The sequence below is a fragment of the Myodes glareolus genome, chromosome 10, assembly GCF_982192425.1.
Source record: "Myodes glareolus chromosome 10, mMyoGla1.1, whole genome shotgun sequence".
NCBI lineage: Eukaryota > Metazoa > Chordata > Mammalia > Rodentia > Cricetidae > Myodes > Myodes glareolus.
Window position 1 is genome coordinate 3458746 of NC_142035.1, and position 18963 is coordinate 3477708.

Consider the following 18963-nt stretch of genomic DNA (forward strand, 5'->3'; position numbering starts at 1 on the left):
AGTGTCAGAAAAGAATAAGTAACACAGGGTATGTCCAGTGACCCAGCAGGACTTCCTATATCAGCCACTCCTAGTTCCCAGTGAAGACAGACAGGCGACTTCATGACACCATCATCTCGTTGCTCGTGTGACCCATCCCAAAGCAGCCACAAGGACAACAAACAAGGCTACATTTCAGCACCATCAGGTGGGAAGATCCAGCAGGCACTGGTGCTGGCTCCCTGCAGGTTGTGGTTATGTTGGGCGCGTCCTTAAGGACTGTCCTTCAATCCAGTACCTGGGGAGCAGACTCCATCCCTTCGGGCCACAGATGGCAATGTGAGCTTAAATAGTGCATGGCTGGCTCAAACACACCAAATTAGTAAGAGGTAAAGGCAGAAAGAGAGTTGAGTATTGTCCCTGAAAAACCAGGGGGACCTCTTCTTGCCCTCCGTGTTACAGGAGGATGGAGCCGTAGTTCTGTTATAGGATGACTGACCGAGCCGGAGAAGCTAGCTCATGTGTCACCAGTGAGCAAAGCAATGTCACCCAGAAATCCTCAACCTGGCAGAATTGTTTTCTCCTGAGCTTGGTTTCTCACACTGACACTGAGGACACTGGGCCAGGTAATTCTGTGTTGGGTGATATTTGACTATAGTCCTGGCCACAGGCCATTAAGGGCTCATAGTATCTTCTAATTGCGACTATCCAAAGTACCTCCAGGCATTGCCAAGGGTTCCCTCGAGAAGAACTGAGCATAGTTGAGAACCACTGATAGAAAACACAAGCGTGTCTGGCTGTGACGTGCAGTTGTGGAAGCAATGCCTTCCCATGTGTCACTCAGGCTTGAATTAGGAGTAATGAAATGAGGTCTGCATGATGGCTCGGCAGTGTCGAGCCCCGGCTGACCGTCAGAGGATCCAGGTCCAGTTCCCAGCATGCAAACAGCAGCCCCAAACCATCAACTCGTAACTCCAGTTCCAGGGGATCCGAGACTCTTTTCTGGTCTCTGCAGCGAGTACACATGCCTGGAGTGCAGACATACATGCAGGCGCTCACACACACACATGAAGGAAGTTAATCTGTGCAATGTGTGCTCTACAGATTTCTGCTGTTGACATCGCTGCCACGCAACGCACCGCTCCACGGTCCCTACCTGGGCTGAGAGGGCTTTGCTCTCCTCGTTGTACACAATCAGCGTCTGGTGGCCATTGTCACTTGGGATGACGCTTCCGAGCCTTCTGTGTCCAAACGCAGAGCGGCACCACAGCAGAGAAAGCAGAGCGGCTGTGATAATACAGAAAGGACAGAGCAAGCTCACCTCTGTCAGAGGCCTCAGGGAACCAGGTTCCGCTCACATCCACTCAGCCGCCACTGGACAGGGTCAGGCTCCGTCTGAATCATCTTAGGAGCTGAGCAGCCTGTGGGACTCAGGTACATGCTAACACTTCGTGCTGAACTCACTGCTTGGTATTAACTGACCAGGAATACTCTATTGTCTTTTGTTTGTTTGTTTGTTTTATTTTTTTGTTTTTTGGAATAACTAGTGCCCTTATTAACCTTAGCCAAACCCGGGAACCTAGACACCTGTGTACCTCTGTAACCATGGTTACTACAAACATATGCTCACCCTTGGACCCATGTTCCTCTGTGGATTCCATTGTTTACATAATTGCCTGCTGATGGAAACTGAATTTCGGGCAATTAGTGTGTCTGGCAACCTTCGACCTGAACAACCGTGGAGCTCATCCTCCTTCCACCCGTGCAGAGCCTGTCCCGGTGTCCGTCGGTCAGTGAGAGGCCCTGAGCTCCCAGGAGGCACTGACCTGCCAGAGCCAGGAGCGCTGCACAGACAGGGGACAGGGCCCACAACAGAAACCTCGTGTCGGAGAGAGTCTTGCACTTGGATCCACCAGGACAGGAGCAGACCCTCACGTGGACCGTCTGCCTCTGCGTGAGGCCCTGTCTGTCTCCTATGAATAGTGGCACCAAGTAATCCCCGGGCGGGAGGCTTCTCAGCATCACGAGCTCAGCAGAGCGGCCTGCAAAGGCAGGAAGACACGAATAGGCTCATTGGTTCATGTGCATCTCCTTGCTTCCCCCCAGGACCAAGACTTTGCATGGAAATGGGACAAGACAGAAAATACAAAATCAGGGAGCACATAGGAAAGAAGAGAGGCCCTTTGTCCCAGGATCTGGATGGCCTTTTCTGTTAGATACATTGATAAAGTCAAATTGCCTACAGATGGGGTGTCTTCCTAAAGACCCCAAGTGAGGATGACAGATAAGCTATGTTAACTTAGGGCCCAAATGATCCACAGCCTTGAGTTTTCAGCACCCCTCATTCTTAAACATAAACAACACTCCTTGTAACCCTACTTTACAGCTTTATTGACAAAAGTCTGTAACCTTTAAACCTTACTGTCAATTGTGTTATCTGAACAAGCAACTTAGAAAAGCTACAGGATCTTACCTACACTCACAGGATCCTACTTACATCTACAGGATCCTTGCTACACACATGGGACCCTCGCTACACATGCAGGACCCCACCCAACCCACAGGGCCCTGCCTACACCCACAGGGCCCTGCCTACACCCACAGGGCCCTGCCTACACCCACAGGGCCCTGCTTACACCCACAGGACCCTGCCTACATCCACAGGATCCTGTCTACACACACAGGATCCTCCCTGCAACCACAGGATCCTGCCTACACCCACTATAAATGCACTTAACTGGGACTCCTCCTTGAAAAACCTATACCCACACTTGGGTATAACTTACACTCGCCCATGAGCCTTTTTCTCTGATTGTAATAAACTCCACCTGCCTTTCAGTCTGGCTCACCCTGAAAGTCTTTTAAGTGGTAAAGTGAAGAATCCTGGGTTTGCATGAGTAAAGGGCCCTAGGGGAGAAGGGAGTTTCTGTCCATAGCAGTATGGAGCAAGGCCTCCATCCTTGTAGCTACCCCATTATTGCTGCTGGCAGAAGAAGCCATAGGAAACATCAGAAGGAAAGTCCCAAGACTAGTTTCATTTCTGATGGCAACCACAAGTTCACAACCTGCCTTGACCACGCTCAGGTGGACAACTGCAGTGGAGACAGGTCCTCCAGGCATTATATACTCATTGGCATCAGGAAACAGAGAGTGCTAGTGACCCACTAGGGACTTTAGGCCCAGATGAGAATTGGGGGACAGAAGGGCACAGAGCAGACAGTCATCTTCCATGGTGTCAGGAAAGCCATGAGTGACAGCAAGCATGCGATACTCCATCCAGGCAAGCTCACCCCAGTCCTTGTGCCCAGAATCCTTTCTGAGACTTGATAAGTAATCCTGGCTGGCCTCCCACACAACATACTCTGATCTTTAGGTTCTCCAAGGGTCACCTGAGACTGTGTGACCCAATGTCCCCACCCTAAATCACTTGTTGCCGTCTGTGTTAGCCCCTAACCCATACAAACCTTCACCCTGCTTCATCCTCAGCATCCAAGTACCAGCTACATCTCTCTGGGCAGAGTCCAAATCAAAAGTAAAGGGGTCAGAGTAGGGGTCCAGGTCTGCATCCTCGGCCTCTAAGAGCAGGGACTGGTTCCCAGCAGACTCGCAGATCTCCAAGTGTCGAGAATGAGACTGGAGAGTCGGAGCGTTGTCATTGATGTCAGACAGGAAAAGCATCAGGGTCCCTGTGCCAGTCAGTGGTGGGAGGCCTTGGAAGGGAGATCAACCCGGGACAACAGAGGAGGTTAAAGCACGGGAGTGAGAGAATTAAAATGAACTCACAAAACCCCAGCAGCGTCAACAGCTCCTGAACCAGGAGGGCTTGCAACAATCGCTAGCTCTCTGGAAAGTCAGTCAGTTTTCAGTCAGGGTGTGGCCCTGGTTGGTCGACCACCCTGCAGTGGACAGGGACACACAGAGACACACAGATACACACGGGCAGCACAAACTGTTCCTGACGGGCTTTTAAAAGATAAGAAGAGAAACACAGTCGGGTGTGTAGGGGAGGAGGTGGCATCTGAGCGGAGTTGATAGAGGTGAGCAAATATGATCGATCCAAATATGGAATTCTCAAAGAACTAATAAAATTGTGACTAAATGAATGAATAAATGAATCACTTAAGAGAAAATCAATCAAGCAAATGAAACCCAGCAGTATCTTAACTGGGAGAAACAGCACCTCCTTTTAACCCAGCTTTGAGGTGTGGTGCAAACAAAGGCAGGCTGGCCTGGTGTCCCTGCTTCTGCCTCATGTGGGGAACACGCCTGTGTTGCATCCTCCTTCCTCTGCCTCCCTCTCTATCTGAACTGCAAAATTCGCATGCTAAGGGGACCCAGGAGGTTGGACAGGCACCTGGTTTGCCAAGAAAAAGCTATAGCCAGTCTCTGCCCTACAAATCCTCCACAGAAACGGCAGAAGAGCGCCAACTTGCCCGGCAGCAGGAAAGCTGCTGCTCCCACCCATCACCCCATCACGACTTGACCTGTGAAGACAGGGGTGCACTTCCTGTGAGACAGACTACTCCCCATCCCACCTGTCAAGCCTGCACTGGGACGACAGCTCTTCCAGGGCCCCTGTCCCCTTTATTTTCTGAGAGTGAACAGGTAGTAGGCCCTCTGGGCCTGGTCCATCCATTCAGAGAGCCATCCTTGTGCACACAGGCCTGGTAAATAACCATGCTCAGCTGTGCCGCGGATGAATCCACCCACTGAAACATCCGGCCATTTCTCTTCCATGTCAAGAACTGCCCAGGTCTGTTTCTCACCTATATGAAAAGTCAGACCATCCATGAAAAGCAACAAAACCCTTGTCGTTATCTTGAGCCATTTGTAAATGAGGTAGCGTGTACTAGCACGTCCTGTCAGTCAAGTCACGTGTTAAGGGAAAGCGAGTGTCTGTAAAAGGGTAGCATGTGGGATTCCCAGGGAAGATGGGGTCAGTGTGGTTCCTGCCTGTTATGGTGGACTACACAACTTTATAAGGTGTTGTACTGGGGAAGCTGGCAAAGGGTGCTGGGGTGCTGAAACCCCTGTGAATCTGCTCGGTGTCTGACTGTCCGGTATTAGCAGTTTCGGTGTCACTGAGGGTGGCTCTCCCCTCATAATTCAGCAGCTGACAAAACTAGGTACTGAAACTCTGGACTCTGACCCCAGATGAAGACATGGCAACCAATCAGAACTGTCTGAAAGACTAAGACTACTTAGTAATAATCTACTACAGATCATATTGTAAATCTGGTAAAGTACTTGCCAATCACCGGGGAGGGAACATCCCTCAGGAAAGTGTCTATTTTAGAGACTTTAGGAACAGCATGAAGCCCACTTAAAAGTGGATGTTAGTGGTGGCCTCTTTGACCGTTGGCCACTCTCCTCACTCCATAAGTATGATTTCCTCCTCAATGGGCCCTATCCCTGCTGTCCACTCCCTCCCCCACTTCTCTCTAGAACACACTCATTGATCTCTATACTTCAACACATGATCTCTGAGTTATTCTGATGGAAATCACAAGGGCTGGGGAGCACAAGGGAGGGAGGAATGGTACAAATATATGATGATTTAAAAATCATCTTTTCTAATTAAAATTAGAACTAAAATTAAAATTAAAAACAAGTCATGGCCATCAAGCAACCATCCCCAACCAAATCGTCACACCCGAGAGCTCGGGTTGGCCCGCTTCTCTTCCCTGGACATCGACTAGAGGCTTGCTTCACTGACAAATAATTATGCAAGTGTGTTGGGCAGGCCCACGGTCCTTGGAGCCTGGGCTTTCATCCACAGATGTCTTTAGGTACGATTCTTAATGCTACTTGAAAACGTTCTCAGATGCAGCCCTGTGAGAATCTGGAGAAATGTGCTAAGACGTGTTTTTAAAACCACTCGTCCTGGATGATGACAAAGGCATCCCGCTCAGTCGCATTTGCTGCGGCTTATGAGCCATCCCAGGTACAGGAAGCTGCTAAATATTTATCACACATCGTTGGGCTTGACGAAGTGCTACTGCGTTATCTTTTGAACAGATGAAAATGGCAGGCCTGATGGCAGCTTCCCTCTCGATTTAATTGTCTCTGCTGAGTGAATACTGCCCCTCTTTCAGCAGAATTGGTCCCCAGCTTACCATTTCAGGAGTTATTATCAAAAATAATCTCCAGCATCGAAGCAAAGTGAAAACAAGGTTTATTTTATAATTTCCTCAGTGACGCTGAAAACGGCCTCCCTTAGAGGCCAGAGTCACCACTCTTAGCTCCCGGCTTAGCCGCAGCACTCACCACTGTCAACCGCATGGACGAGGATTGTGTAAAAGCTGCCGTTCACATGAGGGGACTCCCGGTCAATCTGCTGCTTGGTGGTGACCGCTCCTGTTTCTTCATCCACGGTCACCCAATCTGCTGGATCGTGAACCAGTTTGTACCTTGTAGAAGGAACACAAACACAATTTTTAAATTTAGAAAACTTTAGCAAAAGACAAATCATGGCTGTTATGGTGCATGCTTGTCATTCAAGCACTTAGGATGTGGAGTCAGGAGGTCATGAGTTCAAGACCATCTCCAGCTTTATAGAGGATTCAAGACCATGCCTCAAAATATCTTTTTAATGACAAATCAAAATATATCACAGAACTCCTGTGGTGATCTGAATACAAATGGCCTTCTTAGGTTCATAGATTTGAGTGCTTGGACACCAGGGAGTGCCACTGTTCGAAAGGATCAGGAGGTGTGGCTTTGCTGGAGGAAGTGCGTCACTGGGAGTGGATGTTGGGGCTTCAGAAACCCAGACAGGCCTAAAGGTTCTCTCTCTTCCAGTGCCTATGGATCCAGATGTAGAACTGTCAGTCACTTGACCAGCACCATGTCTGCCGTCATACTTCCTGCCATAATGACAATGAACGAAACCTCTGAAACAGTAAGCAAGGCTTAAACGCTAACGTGAGTGCCCTCGTCCTGTGTGACCTGAGCATAACTCAGCCTGCCTTGGGGAGACACGTGGTGCGGGAGCAGACCAGTCTATGAGTATCAGCAGATGGCGGCTTTCCGTTCAGCACAGTGTGCCTCGGAATCATGGGTCTTGACCCTCTTGTAGCAGATCCTAAAGGACTCTCTCACTTGAAGATCATCCTCCCACCAATCACTTGTGAACCTGGAGCCATTTTATGCATGTGGCAGGACACTTCAGGGTTTCTGAGAGAGACTGGTATCAGATGGCATCCATTGGAACCATGTCAGGCTGCCAACCACTATGCCTCTGGAGGGACCACAGTAAGGGATTCCTGTACTCAAGCCAGGAGCACCAAACTCAGGCAGAGAAAGGGTCAGAGAAGGGAAGCTTCTCCAGGGGTTTCGTCTTCCTCATCTGGGAAAATGCTTTCAGCAGGGCCCACCGTGATCTCTCGTGGACAGTCAGTGGGTCATAGATTTTAAAGAGACCATTTTCTCTTGCACAACTTTAACAAGTAGGGAAGGTTCTAGAAGTCGCTGTGGTTTTATAGTGTTCACAAGCCAGGAGTAGAAACTCAAGAGTTCATCCATACATCATCTGAGGCCAAAAGCAAATTTGGGCATGAAAAATAACTAATTTCAACCGAAGGACTTTGAAAGAGAAAACACTAACTGTGGTCTGTGAATGCCACCTCTACCCTGGCGAGAAGACACAACCGATACCTTGACTAAGCAGGTATCTTATCAGTGACCGAAGACACACTGTAGGGTTCCATCACTGGGGTGGTCAAGACAAGGGGATGGACGGGAGAGTGGTGGCTGCCAGGGATCTGGGTAAGGGAAGTGAGGAAGTAGACTGGACAAGAGGTTGAAGGGAGGGGTTTGGGGGAGGAAATCTGGGGAAGAGGACTTGGAAGGGGCTGGGGGAGCTGGCTTTACTGGGTACAGAGAGATTCTAGGTGGTGTATGAATGTATTCAGTCCCACAAACTGAACTCTTATAGTGGTATACATAAATACCTCATTAAAATGATTTGACTGAAGTATTTCATTTAAAACAATAAATATTATTAAGAGTATTAATCCAGAAGCAAGAGAGCTAGGATATCTGGCAAAGAGAGACATAGAAACATGTTACAAAGCATTTTTGTACACAAAAGAGACTCTGAAGGGTCAAGGGGGGGGATCAGTGAGGGGACTCCAGGAGGGTGCTACAGGGTAAGGGTGCTAATTGGGTTAGTCCAGCCAGTTTACCAGGTAGCTTCTTACATTTTTACTCCTGGGACTGAAACAGTCTCAGCAACATTCTCTAACAGCCCCGTGGCCAACAGTCCTCACCCTGCAGCCAGCCTTGCTGCCTGCTTCTCTGTGCCCACCTTATCTGGCTGGTGACCCTGTCAGGGTCTGTAGCATTGAAACCTCCCAGCTGGACGCCCGGCCCGGCTCCATCCTCCTTGCTGACGATGAAGCTCCTGGGGTGAAAGGCTGGTGGATCATTGGTGTCCACCACCTGCACGCTCACAGTGGTGCTGGCCATGGCCTTTGTCGACGGCTGTGCCTGGCCCTCCTCACAAGAGAAGAGAGGCTCCTGATTCTCCACAACAATGACGAGACTGTGGGCTGCTTGAGTTTCATAATCCAAAGGCTGCCAAGGTAAGAGAGGGCTTGATTAGTGCCCACTGCTCCCCTTGCTGGAAGACGCTTAGCAGAGTCATCAGAAGCCCAGCGGTGGGAGGAGGTGATCAAAAGCACAGAGCCACCCTCCGTCAGAGGGTGATGAAAAATGCAAGAAAACCCGGAACTCATGAAACATTCAAGTCTTAACCGTGCCACAGGAAAAAAAAAAAAGAAATCAGAGGAACTTGGAGAAATATAAATACTAATGATCATAGCTACTCAGGGTACAAAGTAGCCTGGGACTTGGAAGGACTCAGCAGCCGGGAGGGTGACAAACTCAATGGCAGGCAACTGTGCAGCGGGTTGTCAGATACTTGGTATTCACAGTGTGGTCTGCGGCTTCTGAACGTTTCCTGGATCTTATTCAACTGACAGGCAGAATCTCGACTCTACCCAGAGGCACTGACTCTGGTCGGCCCGTTCAGTTGAGGTAGCTGTTCTGTGCGGGAGGTGCTGGCCATTCTTAGCTCTCCTTGAAAACCACAAAGACTAAAAGCGTCAGCGCCCGCCTGCCCCTGTCAAGCCCACTATTCTCAGCCTTGTGACTTTATGTAAAGGGTCTCTCTGGTCTTTGATTTCCTCACCCATAAAACATGGCTATAATATTCTCCTCCAGGGCCAGCTTCCTTGAGCTCAACACTCATTACAACCCACACAAATGCCCCAATATTTACACTTCAACTGCTTAAAATGTTTTAAACCTGGGAGATTAAAAGAAGAACTTTTCATTAGAGAAACATTTTAAAGGATGGGGGGGGTGGCCCAACTAGTCCCACACTTGCCTAGCATGCACAAAGCCCTGGGTTGGAGTCCCAGCACCACATACAGTAAGTATGGTTGTGTATGTCCCTAATCCTGGCACTCCAGAGTTAGAGACAAGATGAGAAATTCAAGGGACTCCTCTAACTATGTAATGTAATGAGCTCAAGGCCAATCTGCAATATTTGAGACCCTGGCCTAAAAAATTAATATTTTTTAAAGTTCACTTTTCATCACATCAGGAAAAGAAATAATTAAAACTCCAGCCTTAGGTGAATGTGATAGATTTTGTCTGTAACAACAACAACAAAAGGTGTCAAAGAACTCAATAGCATAAAAAGTCTGTTTCTTGTTACTGCAGGAGGAGCCCTTGGCCTCTACACAAAGGGCTCAGATGGTCCTGCATTCTTCAAAGGATGGCACAGGGCACACTATGCATTCCACACACAGTGAGTGCTTAGCAGGTACTAGCTCCTTAGTCATTATGGCTTGTCCTCCAGACGGGAACCATAGCATCCACCACCGCCTGACCCTGACTTTACCTTGATAACATTTAATACTGCTCGGTTGGTCTCAGGGTCAGTCATGATGTCAAAATGCCCCTGCTCATTGCCATCCACTATGTGGAACTCTGCTCTCCAAGCTGGTGTAAACGGTGCGTCTCCGTCTTGAACAGGGAGACACAACGTGCCCCATGCGACTTCACCTTCAGAAATCTGAATCTCATACTGGAAGAAATCATCATCATGTTCACGTCACAGACGCGAAGACACAAGATGGAGAAGAGGACGGGGGCTGGGGAAGGACTGGGTCCTCATCGAGACACCCTTGACCTTCAAGCATTTCAATTTCTCCAGCTATATTAGGGAGACCATGAAGTCGGGAGCATACTCCTCCATATGAACAGCGTTCCCTGAGACTCTGTGCCTAAAGCTGGATAATTTTAAAGAGATTCTTCAGTCCAACTCAGTGCATTCTTCCACTGAGAATTTTTAAGATGCAATACACAGCCTAGCCCACGTGTCATAAGTATCCTAGCTCTTCCACAATGGGGAGAGATTTATTTGGATCAAGGGGACCATCTTTCCAGTGCACACAGTTCCTTGAAACAGCTCATTTTTCAGTAGTTTTTGTAGAGAGTCTCTAAGCAAGCACAGCAGGACAGTGAGGTATTATTTTTCCAGGCTTACTATTGAGCGCATAGATTTTTCCTAAACCAGGGAAGGATTCTGACATGGGCTTAACTGGAACATTATTTTGTCATTGGTATAAACTTTCGGATAAGGAACTTTCCCTGAAAACATTCCATGTTGGTTTATGTAATTAAAACATGTAAATAACCCATTTTAAAATTAATTGGTTGAATCATTAATGCAACAGTCAGTACGCACTGGTATAATAGTAATAATAATGATAATGATAATGATGATAATACTAACATTTATAAGGAGTTGAGAATGGAACGCCTGTGTTGGGAGAGGAAATCAGGCAGGAGCTAGGATAAATGAGTTCATTAAGTTGAACACCACAAGGCAGATGAATGCACAAGGGCTTAGAGTATTCAGGAGGGGTACAGGGTGTTGACTGGGTCATCAAGAAAAACTCCTCTCGGGATCAATTTGTGTGTGCAAGAACATACATATGTAGGAGCCGCCCCCCACCCGCCCAAGACACTGTGAAAGTGTCAGTTCTAGCCTTCTATCCACGTTCCAGGGATGGAACTCACGCCGTCAGGAGGGCAGCATGCTCCTGTGCCCACTGAGCCATCTTGACGGCTCCAACCTTGCTCTTGGAGACAGGTTTCCCACTTAGACAGGTTTCACCAATTAGGCAAGGAAGGCTGCGAATGGACCCCATGGATCTTCCTGCCTGGCCTCAGTGGACAGCACCATGCCCAGAGTTTTATGTGAGTGGTGGGTGTCAAACTCAGGCCTTCACACGTGGGAAGCAAGTATTTAACAGATGGGACTATCTCTCTAACCCCAGGTGGACTTCCCAGTTCCAGTTTAGGTTACTTTTGAGTATCGTATGTACTTGCTCATGACCCAGGAGGAGTACATAAGCCTAGGGCTTGGGGACCTTTGTAGAGGGCTTAGAATTCAGGCACCCTATGCCTTACATGGTCTCCCACAAATGTGGGCATGTGGTTGTTGCCTTCTTCCACACTGATGTGAATGGTGGCTGTGGATGACAGGGATGGCTCTCCACAATCCGTCGCTCTGACTATCAGAGTGAACCAAGGAGCAGACTACATGGGAAAGAAAAGGAATGTTAAGTCCCACAAACACAGGTGAGGGAAATAATAACAAGGACATTTCCTTCTAGCAATTTCTATAGCAAGGCTTAACCACAGAAGACTCCCAGTTGCAAATATAGACCCCAATCTGGGGCTGAGGCATAAACAACACTGTGTGAGTGTGTGTGTGCACGCGCACATGCACACATCGCCAGAAGTCAACCTTGGGTGTTCTTCAGGAACTGTTCACTTTCATTCTTGATTCAAAGTCTCTCATGGAGCCTGAAGCTCACCATTTGGCTAGCCTGGCTGGCCAGGAAGCCCTAGAGAGAAGCCTTTCTCTGCCTCCGTAGCTCTGGGACAACAGGCACCCTGCCACAGCACTGGTTTACATGGGTTCTGGGACTGGGAGCAGGTGTTCCTGCCAGGGCAACAATCACTTTGCTGACAGAGCTAGTTCACCAGCCCCGGTGCATTCAAATAATAAAATCTACATAACCTCATATTTTAAGCATCCCGAGAGTCGTACTTCCCCACTGATGAGATCAATCCGAAAGCCACTTTCTCTCAGTAATGGTGTTTGAGAAACGAGGAAATAAAGGACTTGAGAATTTGGAGTGTTTTCTTGATCCAAATCGACCGTTAACAACTGAAAAATAGGTTGACCTAGAAAGAAGTTTTTAAGAATGTTATTGCTGGCTGAAGGTTGTTTGCCAAAGCAGACAGAGGGAAGAAACTTTGCAAATGGCATCAGGGCACACACCAGAATGGATGAGATATTTAAATGAAAAATCAGCATACAGATACACTATGCAAAATAAAGGTGGATATTTAACTCAGGGTAAACTTCAAGGAGCTTTCTAGCTAGGATTGCTTCTGCAGAAGAGGGCGGGGTACAACTGATACATGAAGTTTTTAAATCTATAAGAAATCCAGACAAAATTTAAAAGTGAGTGATAAACACTTAAAATGCATGTGCCAAGTATGTGTTATTTACATAGAAGAAGCAAGTTGTGATCAGGGAGCAAATGACAAGCATATTAACAGAAAAGGTGCACTGATTAAAAAAGAAAAGGCTGAGAAATGTATGGAAATGTTCAGCCACAGGAAAGATGTGCAGACAATACTTGGCATGCTCTCACGCTCCGTGGAATGAATACTTGACCCACTTCAATTCGCCACCCGTCTGAACCAGTCACTCTTCTCCTCTGGGCTTAAGTATTGTGAGTGATGCCTGAGAGCAGCACCAGCCAGCTCAGATACATTCCTCAAACAGTTTGCAAAAATACTTTTTAAATGACATCAACCAAACAGTCAGACACAGGAGACCAAGGAGATATCTCAAAACATGCCCACCAAAGATCTAGTGTACCAGATGTGCAGGCAAACGTGGCAGAAAAGTATTTATATTAGTACATGTCTGTATGATAGGGGCACACATGCCACAGAGCATGTGTGGGCGTCTCGGAACAGGTTTGTGGAGTCAGTTTTTCCTGCTGTCTTCGCAGGAGTTCCGGGGTAGACCTTGGAGCTTCAGGCTTTAGCAGTGCTTACCAGCAGGGCCATCTCACAGTACCAAACCAGCTTTTTAAACCAGGAAGCATTCACAGATAGAAAGAGATATCCAGCATCTATAAACATTTAGGTACTAATACATGTACATTTCCTGCTCTCATAAAAAGTACGTATGTAAGTGTGTATTTACACTCACACAGAACACCTGACAAGGCATGAACATGCACAACACAAACTGTGGGTAAACATGCATGTAAAACCCAAAGGAAAAAAGTCCTAAAACTTTACAAACTTCTGAAAACGCTTCCTATTTCCATGGCTTCAGGTCTTCAGATTTTCCAAAGACTATTTTACAATATTAAACACTGCTTTTGTTATAAAAATAGATTCTCCTTCTAGGAAAATTAGTTTGGCATGTAAAGATTTACTTTCTGAAACCCAGAGGCCAGATGTCATCTCCCTGTCATTCTGCAGATGAGACACTTGCCGAGCCCCTGGTGAGCCTGCCATGGCTCCAGCTCCATCCCTTGAGGTGTGGCTTTGTTGTTACGCTACATTTACACGCCCGCTCTTCCAGACGGCACAATTTCCACATCCTTCCACGGCCAACACAAAATGAAGCTAACGGAGAGCAAAGCCTTCAGCGACTCTGGGCCTGCGACCTTTTATGTGAGCAGTGAAAAGCCTTCCTGAGTTACCTGGATCAAAGTCCCCATCACTATCAAAGCAAGAAGCAGGGAAGCCACACAGGGCAAAGAGAGGCATACTCACACAGTGGAGCACACCCAACGCACCTGCAGCATGGCTCTCTTTCACACTGATGTTAAATTCCTTCTCGGGAAACTGGGGTGCGTGATCATTCACGTCTCTGACTCTAATGTTGAAAATCAGGGATTCGTCCACCACTTTCCCTGTGGATCGATCCACAGCATCAAAGTAAACCTGGGGAGCAGAGAACTCTGTAAACAGTGTGGGTGAGTATACCCAAGGGCACTGATCAAAGAACCAGTAATGCCAAGATGAGTAGTGCGGTCCCAAGGACCTGCCTCGGCGCCATGCTCCCCCAGCACAGGCTCCTGCAGATCATCTATGTGCAGATCTGGGGGGAAAGCCCAGTCATTATCAAGGTCAGACTTGGCTTCTCCATTTGAGTAGACCTGAGCAAGATGCTGGAGAGCTGTTTCTACAGTTTATCAGTGTCATCTTGAGAAATGAAGACACGGTTACTATTACTAGGTCTTGAGAATGATAGCTGAGACCTATAGGTTTTGGAGAAAGGGATGCCCAGAGGAACCACTGCAGTTGCTGACAAATCAGGTTCATAGAGAGCCAATGTCCTCACTGAGGTAGTGAAGAGGAACGGCCATGCCTCTCCAGCTTGTCCAGGAGAACTACCTTGCTAGAGGCTTCTACTAGAAAGTTAAACTTGTATATTGAGAACGTTTGGGAAAGTTAAACAAATTAACCCAGATAGAAAGGAGGAAATAACAGAGATCAGAGCAGATTATCAATGAAATGAAAAACACCAAACAACGGCCATGGTTGATTAAACTAAAAACACTCTAGAAAAATTGACGTGTGGGATGGGGCACAGAGAACAGACAAGAGTGAACGAAGGAATCCAGACCATAAGTGAGAGAACAGACATTACTACAGATCTCACGTGTGTAAGAAAGACAGAAACCCTTCTCCCTTAAGCTGTTTCTTATCAGGGAATTTTACCACTACATCAGAAATGAAACCAGAACACACACACACACGCTTGCAGCCATGCACCCACACGCATATGCACATGCTCACACACACATATGGACCCACATGCATTTACACATGTACACACACCTACACACATGCACATATGGCACATGCATGTGTATACACACATATGCACATGAGAAACACACACGTGCAAACACATACATGTGTGCCCATAATTTTTTTTTATAAAGAAACAGTCTAAAAGGGCTATGAACCACAGAAGTGCAGCTCCATCACAACCTGGAAATGGCAAATTTATGGATAATAAAAAGGATAATAAAAAGCTTGTGGTTCTCAATAGGGGAGGGGTGAGCAGGTGGAATATGGCGGGTTTCAGAGCAGGAAGCTCCTCCACAGGAGGCTGTGGTGGGAGCCCTTACAACACAAAACATCAAGAGTGCACCTGGACAGAGACAAGGCAAGCAATGGGCTTTGACTGGTGATACTGTAAAACCCTGGCTCCTCAGTTACAACAGAAATACACAAACCACACCAGGGCAAGATGCCGACAGCCGACAGCGGGGACCTGGGAATCTCAACACCGCGTGCTGTGCTGCTCTCTCACACATCTGAAAATGGTATAAAAGGCACAGCCCACTCGTTACAGGGTGTTCTTGATTATAATATTAAAATAAGGTAATGTTTACTACATAACTTAAGATATGCCATTAATTATAAAACAGAAGTTGGGAGGTAATAAACGTATTTCTAGAAATTGATCTGCTTACATGTTGAGAGAGGCGCATGTGTATTTTCAAGTGACTGAAACCCGCTTCACCACTGTGCCTCCTTTGCCCCTGGGTGCAAGGGTTTGGTCTGTTGAAGGCTGGCAGGCCGGAGGGACGGAGCATGAGAGAGCCTGCAGGAATTCAGTCGCAGCAAAAGGAACTGAATGCCCATGAGCTGCAGTTTGAAGGTGCTCCCAAGCACAGCAGCCCTCCACCACGGGACCTTGGTTGCAGGCACAGGGATCAATAAAAACGAGTTTCTTAAAGAAGAGCAGGGGGGGTCCACGGGCAGATGAACCCCTCGTACCCTGGCCCTAAAAGCCCTAGTGAGCACCATGTTCCCTCTGTGCTAGAGAATGACTGACTATTCAACACTCGGAAGAGGTAGAGGAACCCAAAGCCCAGCCAGCAGGCAGAGGCTGAAGCACGGGTCTAGCCTTCCACTTCTTACCTGGCATCTCAGAACCAATGTGGGCAGCCTCAGTCTCCTCAGGGTCAGCTTTCCCCTCCAGGAAGGCTGACGGCTGCTGCAGGGCTCCTACTCCTGAGCTACTCCGCTTCAGGGACTCTAGCATACATTTTTAAAGTTTTCACAAGCAAATTGGCTCTCTCCCACACTGTTGCTCCCTCGTCCTCCATAATTCATCGCGGTGCCGGCAGCTCAGCTCCTTAATCACCCTGACTCCTCGCTCTGAAACTGGGCCAACCGTAATCCTCCCACTTAAACAAGAACCGTGTGTTTGTTTTGTGTTTATTATTTTATATTCCATTTATTATCCTAAAAGCTACATCTGAGACCTTTAGTTCTGACAGATGCCTGAGGGGCGTGAGTGCTGTTTATTCATTGGCAAGATGCTAGGAAATTCCAGGGGACTCAGTCACAATGCAGAAAGGAAATACCGCCGGTGCTTTCTGTACGCCGAATGGTTTTCAGCCTTTTGTTATAGCCCGGAGATTTACACCCTTGGATGAACAAACCATGCAGCACTTGCATGACAGACCGCCATATGGCATTTGTAATTACACGCACAAGAGCTATAGCCTCACACCCAAGCTAGCAGACGGAAGCATCCGAGATGCCGGAGGCACAGTGGGAAATCAGTTACATGCATGGCTTAGAAGTGGGTCAGAGTCTCGGTGCAGGGATGGTCAATACACAATTATTTGAAAGAATATAAAAGAATGGACTGGAATGGGCATTTGTGTCCTATGAAACTGAGAAGATTTAAAATAAATAGAGAAGATTCCTTTACAGGAAAAAAAGACATTCTTCTCTTTATGAATCTATCATAAATCATATTGCAATTCTCAGCAGATTTTTACAGATTTCTTTTAAGTTTAAGACATTAAGAAGGTAGTTCACCCCCCCACACTCCCAAACCCAAATTCTACAAGTCACTATATAAAGAGCCTTGCTCTTGACCTGAGAGAGATTTTCATGAGGGAGCGGGTCTCTCACCTCTTAGAACCTACATTCTGATGGAAGAGTTAGACTTTAAAATCAAATACAAATGCACAAATTCCAGAAAACTCTGACATTAAAGAGAAAGTGAAATGGAGTCACAGAATAGAGGGTGCTCAGTGGATGGTGCCAGCTCAGAATTTCCACCCTATATTCTATAGACAAATGAGAGGACCAGGTGGCTTGATTTTTTAATAGCATTTGCATATTTACATAAATGTACATAAAGGACCACTGTAGGCGGCTGGGGAGATGGCTTAGTTAGTAAAATATCTACTATGCAAAATGAGTTGGCGCTCCTAGGATCCATGAACAAGCCAGTCATAGGGGCATGCATCTGTATTCTAGCCCTGAGGGTGTGGGGACAAGGACAGCCAGTCTAGAAAACAGGTGAATTTGGATTCAGTGAGAGACCCTGTCTCAAAAATAAAATGGACAGTAAGTAACAGAGGAAGACACCCAACCTCCACATGCACAGAAACAGAGATGGAAACACACATACACCCCCACACACCCCTACACATACACACACACATACATACACCTATACACACATATACACACCTACATACACACACCTATACACACATACACCTATACACATCCCTATATACACATACCTATACACACGCATACACACAGAAGCATGTATACACACCAACACACACACCTACACATAAACATGCACCTACATACACACGTACCTACACATACACACATACATGCACACACACCTACACACACACAGAGTCAATGTAAAAAGACAAATATGATATTGACGACACAGTGTAACAAGCCCCAGACCTCTGTACAACCGACACCATGATGGAAATACCATTCAGGCCTTGGAACCCAGCACACAGGCAGAACCACCTGCCAGCATAGGAGCAAAGAAAGACCTTAATCCACCAAAGACCATAGTTTGGGGAAAGTCCCTAAATATACTAACCATGCTTTTCAGCTCCTGTACTTCTGCTTCTGGCTAAATTCTTACTAACTGAGGTACGTCAATCCAGGATTTGGGTTTGTATTTAAAAACCCACCCTAAAAGGCTCAGGACTGCCCTTGGGTCTGAACACACAGTGTAGTCATTGGCTGACTTGACTTGAACCACATGGTCTGCTCTAGTGGGTATCTCCCTCCCTTCCTCCCTCTCTCTCTCTTTTTTTTCTCTCTCTCCCTCCCTCTTCTCCCTCCACCCCCTCTCTCCCTCCACCCCCTCTCTCCTGCCCTCTCCCCCTCTCTCTCTCACACACACACCAGTGAGATGCCTGTCCCTTTGGAAGAGTATCTAACATGTTACACCTTTTTGTTCTAAATGGTGCCTGGGAATTATCTGTGACTTGAACAGTGTCTTAGGTTTTCTATTGCTGTGACCAAACACCATAACTTAAAAGCAAGTTGGGAGCAAAGTGTTTATTTGGCTTACATGTCCAGATCATAGTCTATCGTTGGAGGAAGTCAGAACAGGAGCTCAAACAGGGCTGGCTCCTGAGGCAGAAGCAGATCAGGGGGTGACAATGCAGGGGTGCCGCTTACCGGCTTTCTTCACATGGCTTACTCAGCCTGGTAGAGCCCAGAACTACCATCTTAGGGATGTCACCACCCACCATGCACGGGCTGGGCACTCCCTCATTGGTCACTAATTGAGAAGATGCCTTACAGCTGGATCTCATGGAAGCATTTCCTCAATGGAGGCTCCTTCCTCTCTGATGACCCTGCTTTGTGTCCAGTTGACACACACAAGCAGCCAGTACACACAGCTCATCCATCCCAACCCCAAGTTTCACAAAAAGTTCTTAGGGACGGGGCTCTGTGTTAGCAGCTTCCAGGCACCAAACACATCCAGCCTGTGATGTGTCAAATGTTTAAAGCAAACAAACACCAACCACACTGGGGCTTTGGTTTGGTTCAGTC

General features: G+C 47.3%; 1 protein-coding gene across 1 annotated transcript in view; it reads right to left on the reverse strand.

The window, feature by feature from the left end:
- Positions 1–18963, reverse strand: part of Cdh26 (cadherin 26) — a 52264-nt gene that overhangs the window by 14432 nt on the left and 18869 nt on the right. Inside the window, exons 4-13 of the mRNA XM_087911400.1 lie at positions 16036–16083; positions 13893–14040; positions 12083–12249; positions 11467–11595; positions 9890–10075; positions 8288–8556; positions 6247–6389; positions 3444–3689; positions 1806–2021; positions 1136–1266 (exon numbers count right to left, since the gene is read on the reverse strand). Of these exons, the coding sequence (XP_087767526.1) occupies positions 1136–1266; positions 1806–2021; positions 3444–3689; positions 6247–6389; positions 8288–8556; positions 9890–10075; positions 11467–11595; positions 12083–12249; positions 13893–14040; positions 16036–16083 (1683 nt within the window). The remainder of the gene's footprint in view (positions 1–1135; positions 1267–1805; positions 2022–3443; positions 3690–6246; positions 6390–8287; positions 8557–9889; positions 10076–11466; positions 11596–12082; positions 12250–13892; positions 14041–16035; positions 16084–18963) is intronic.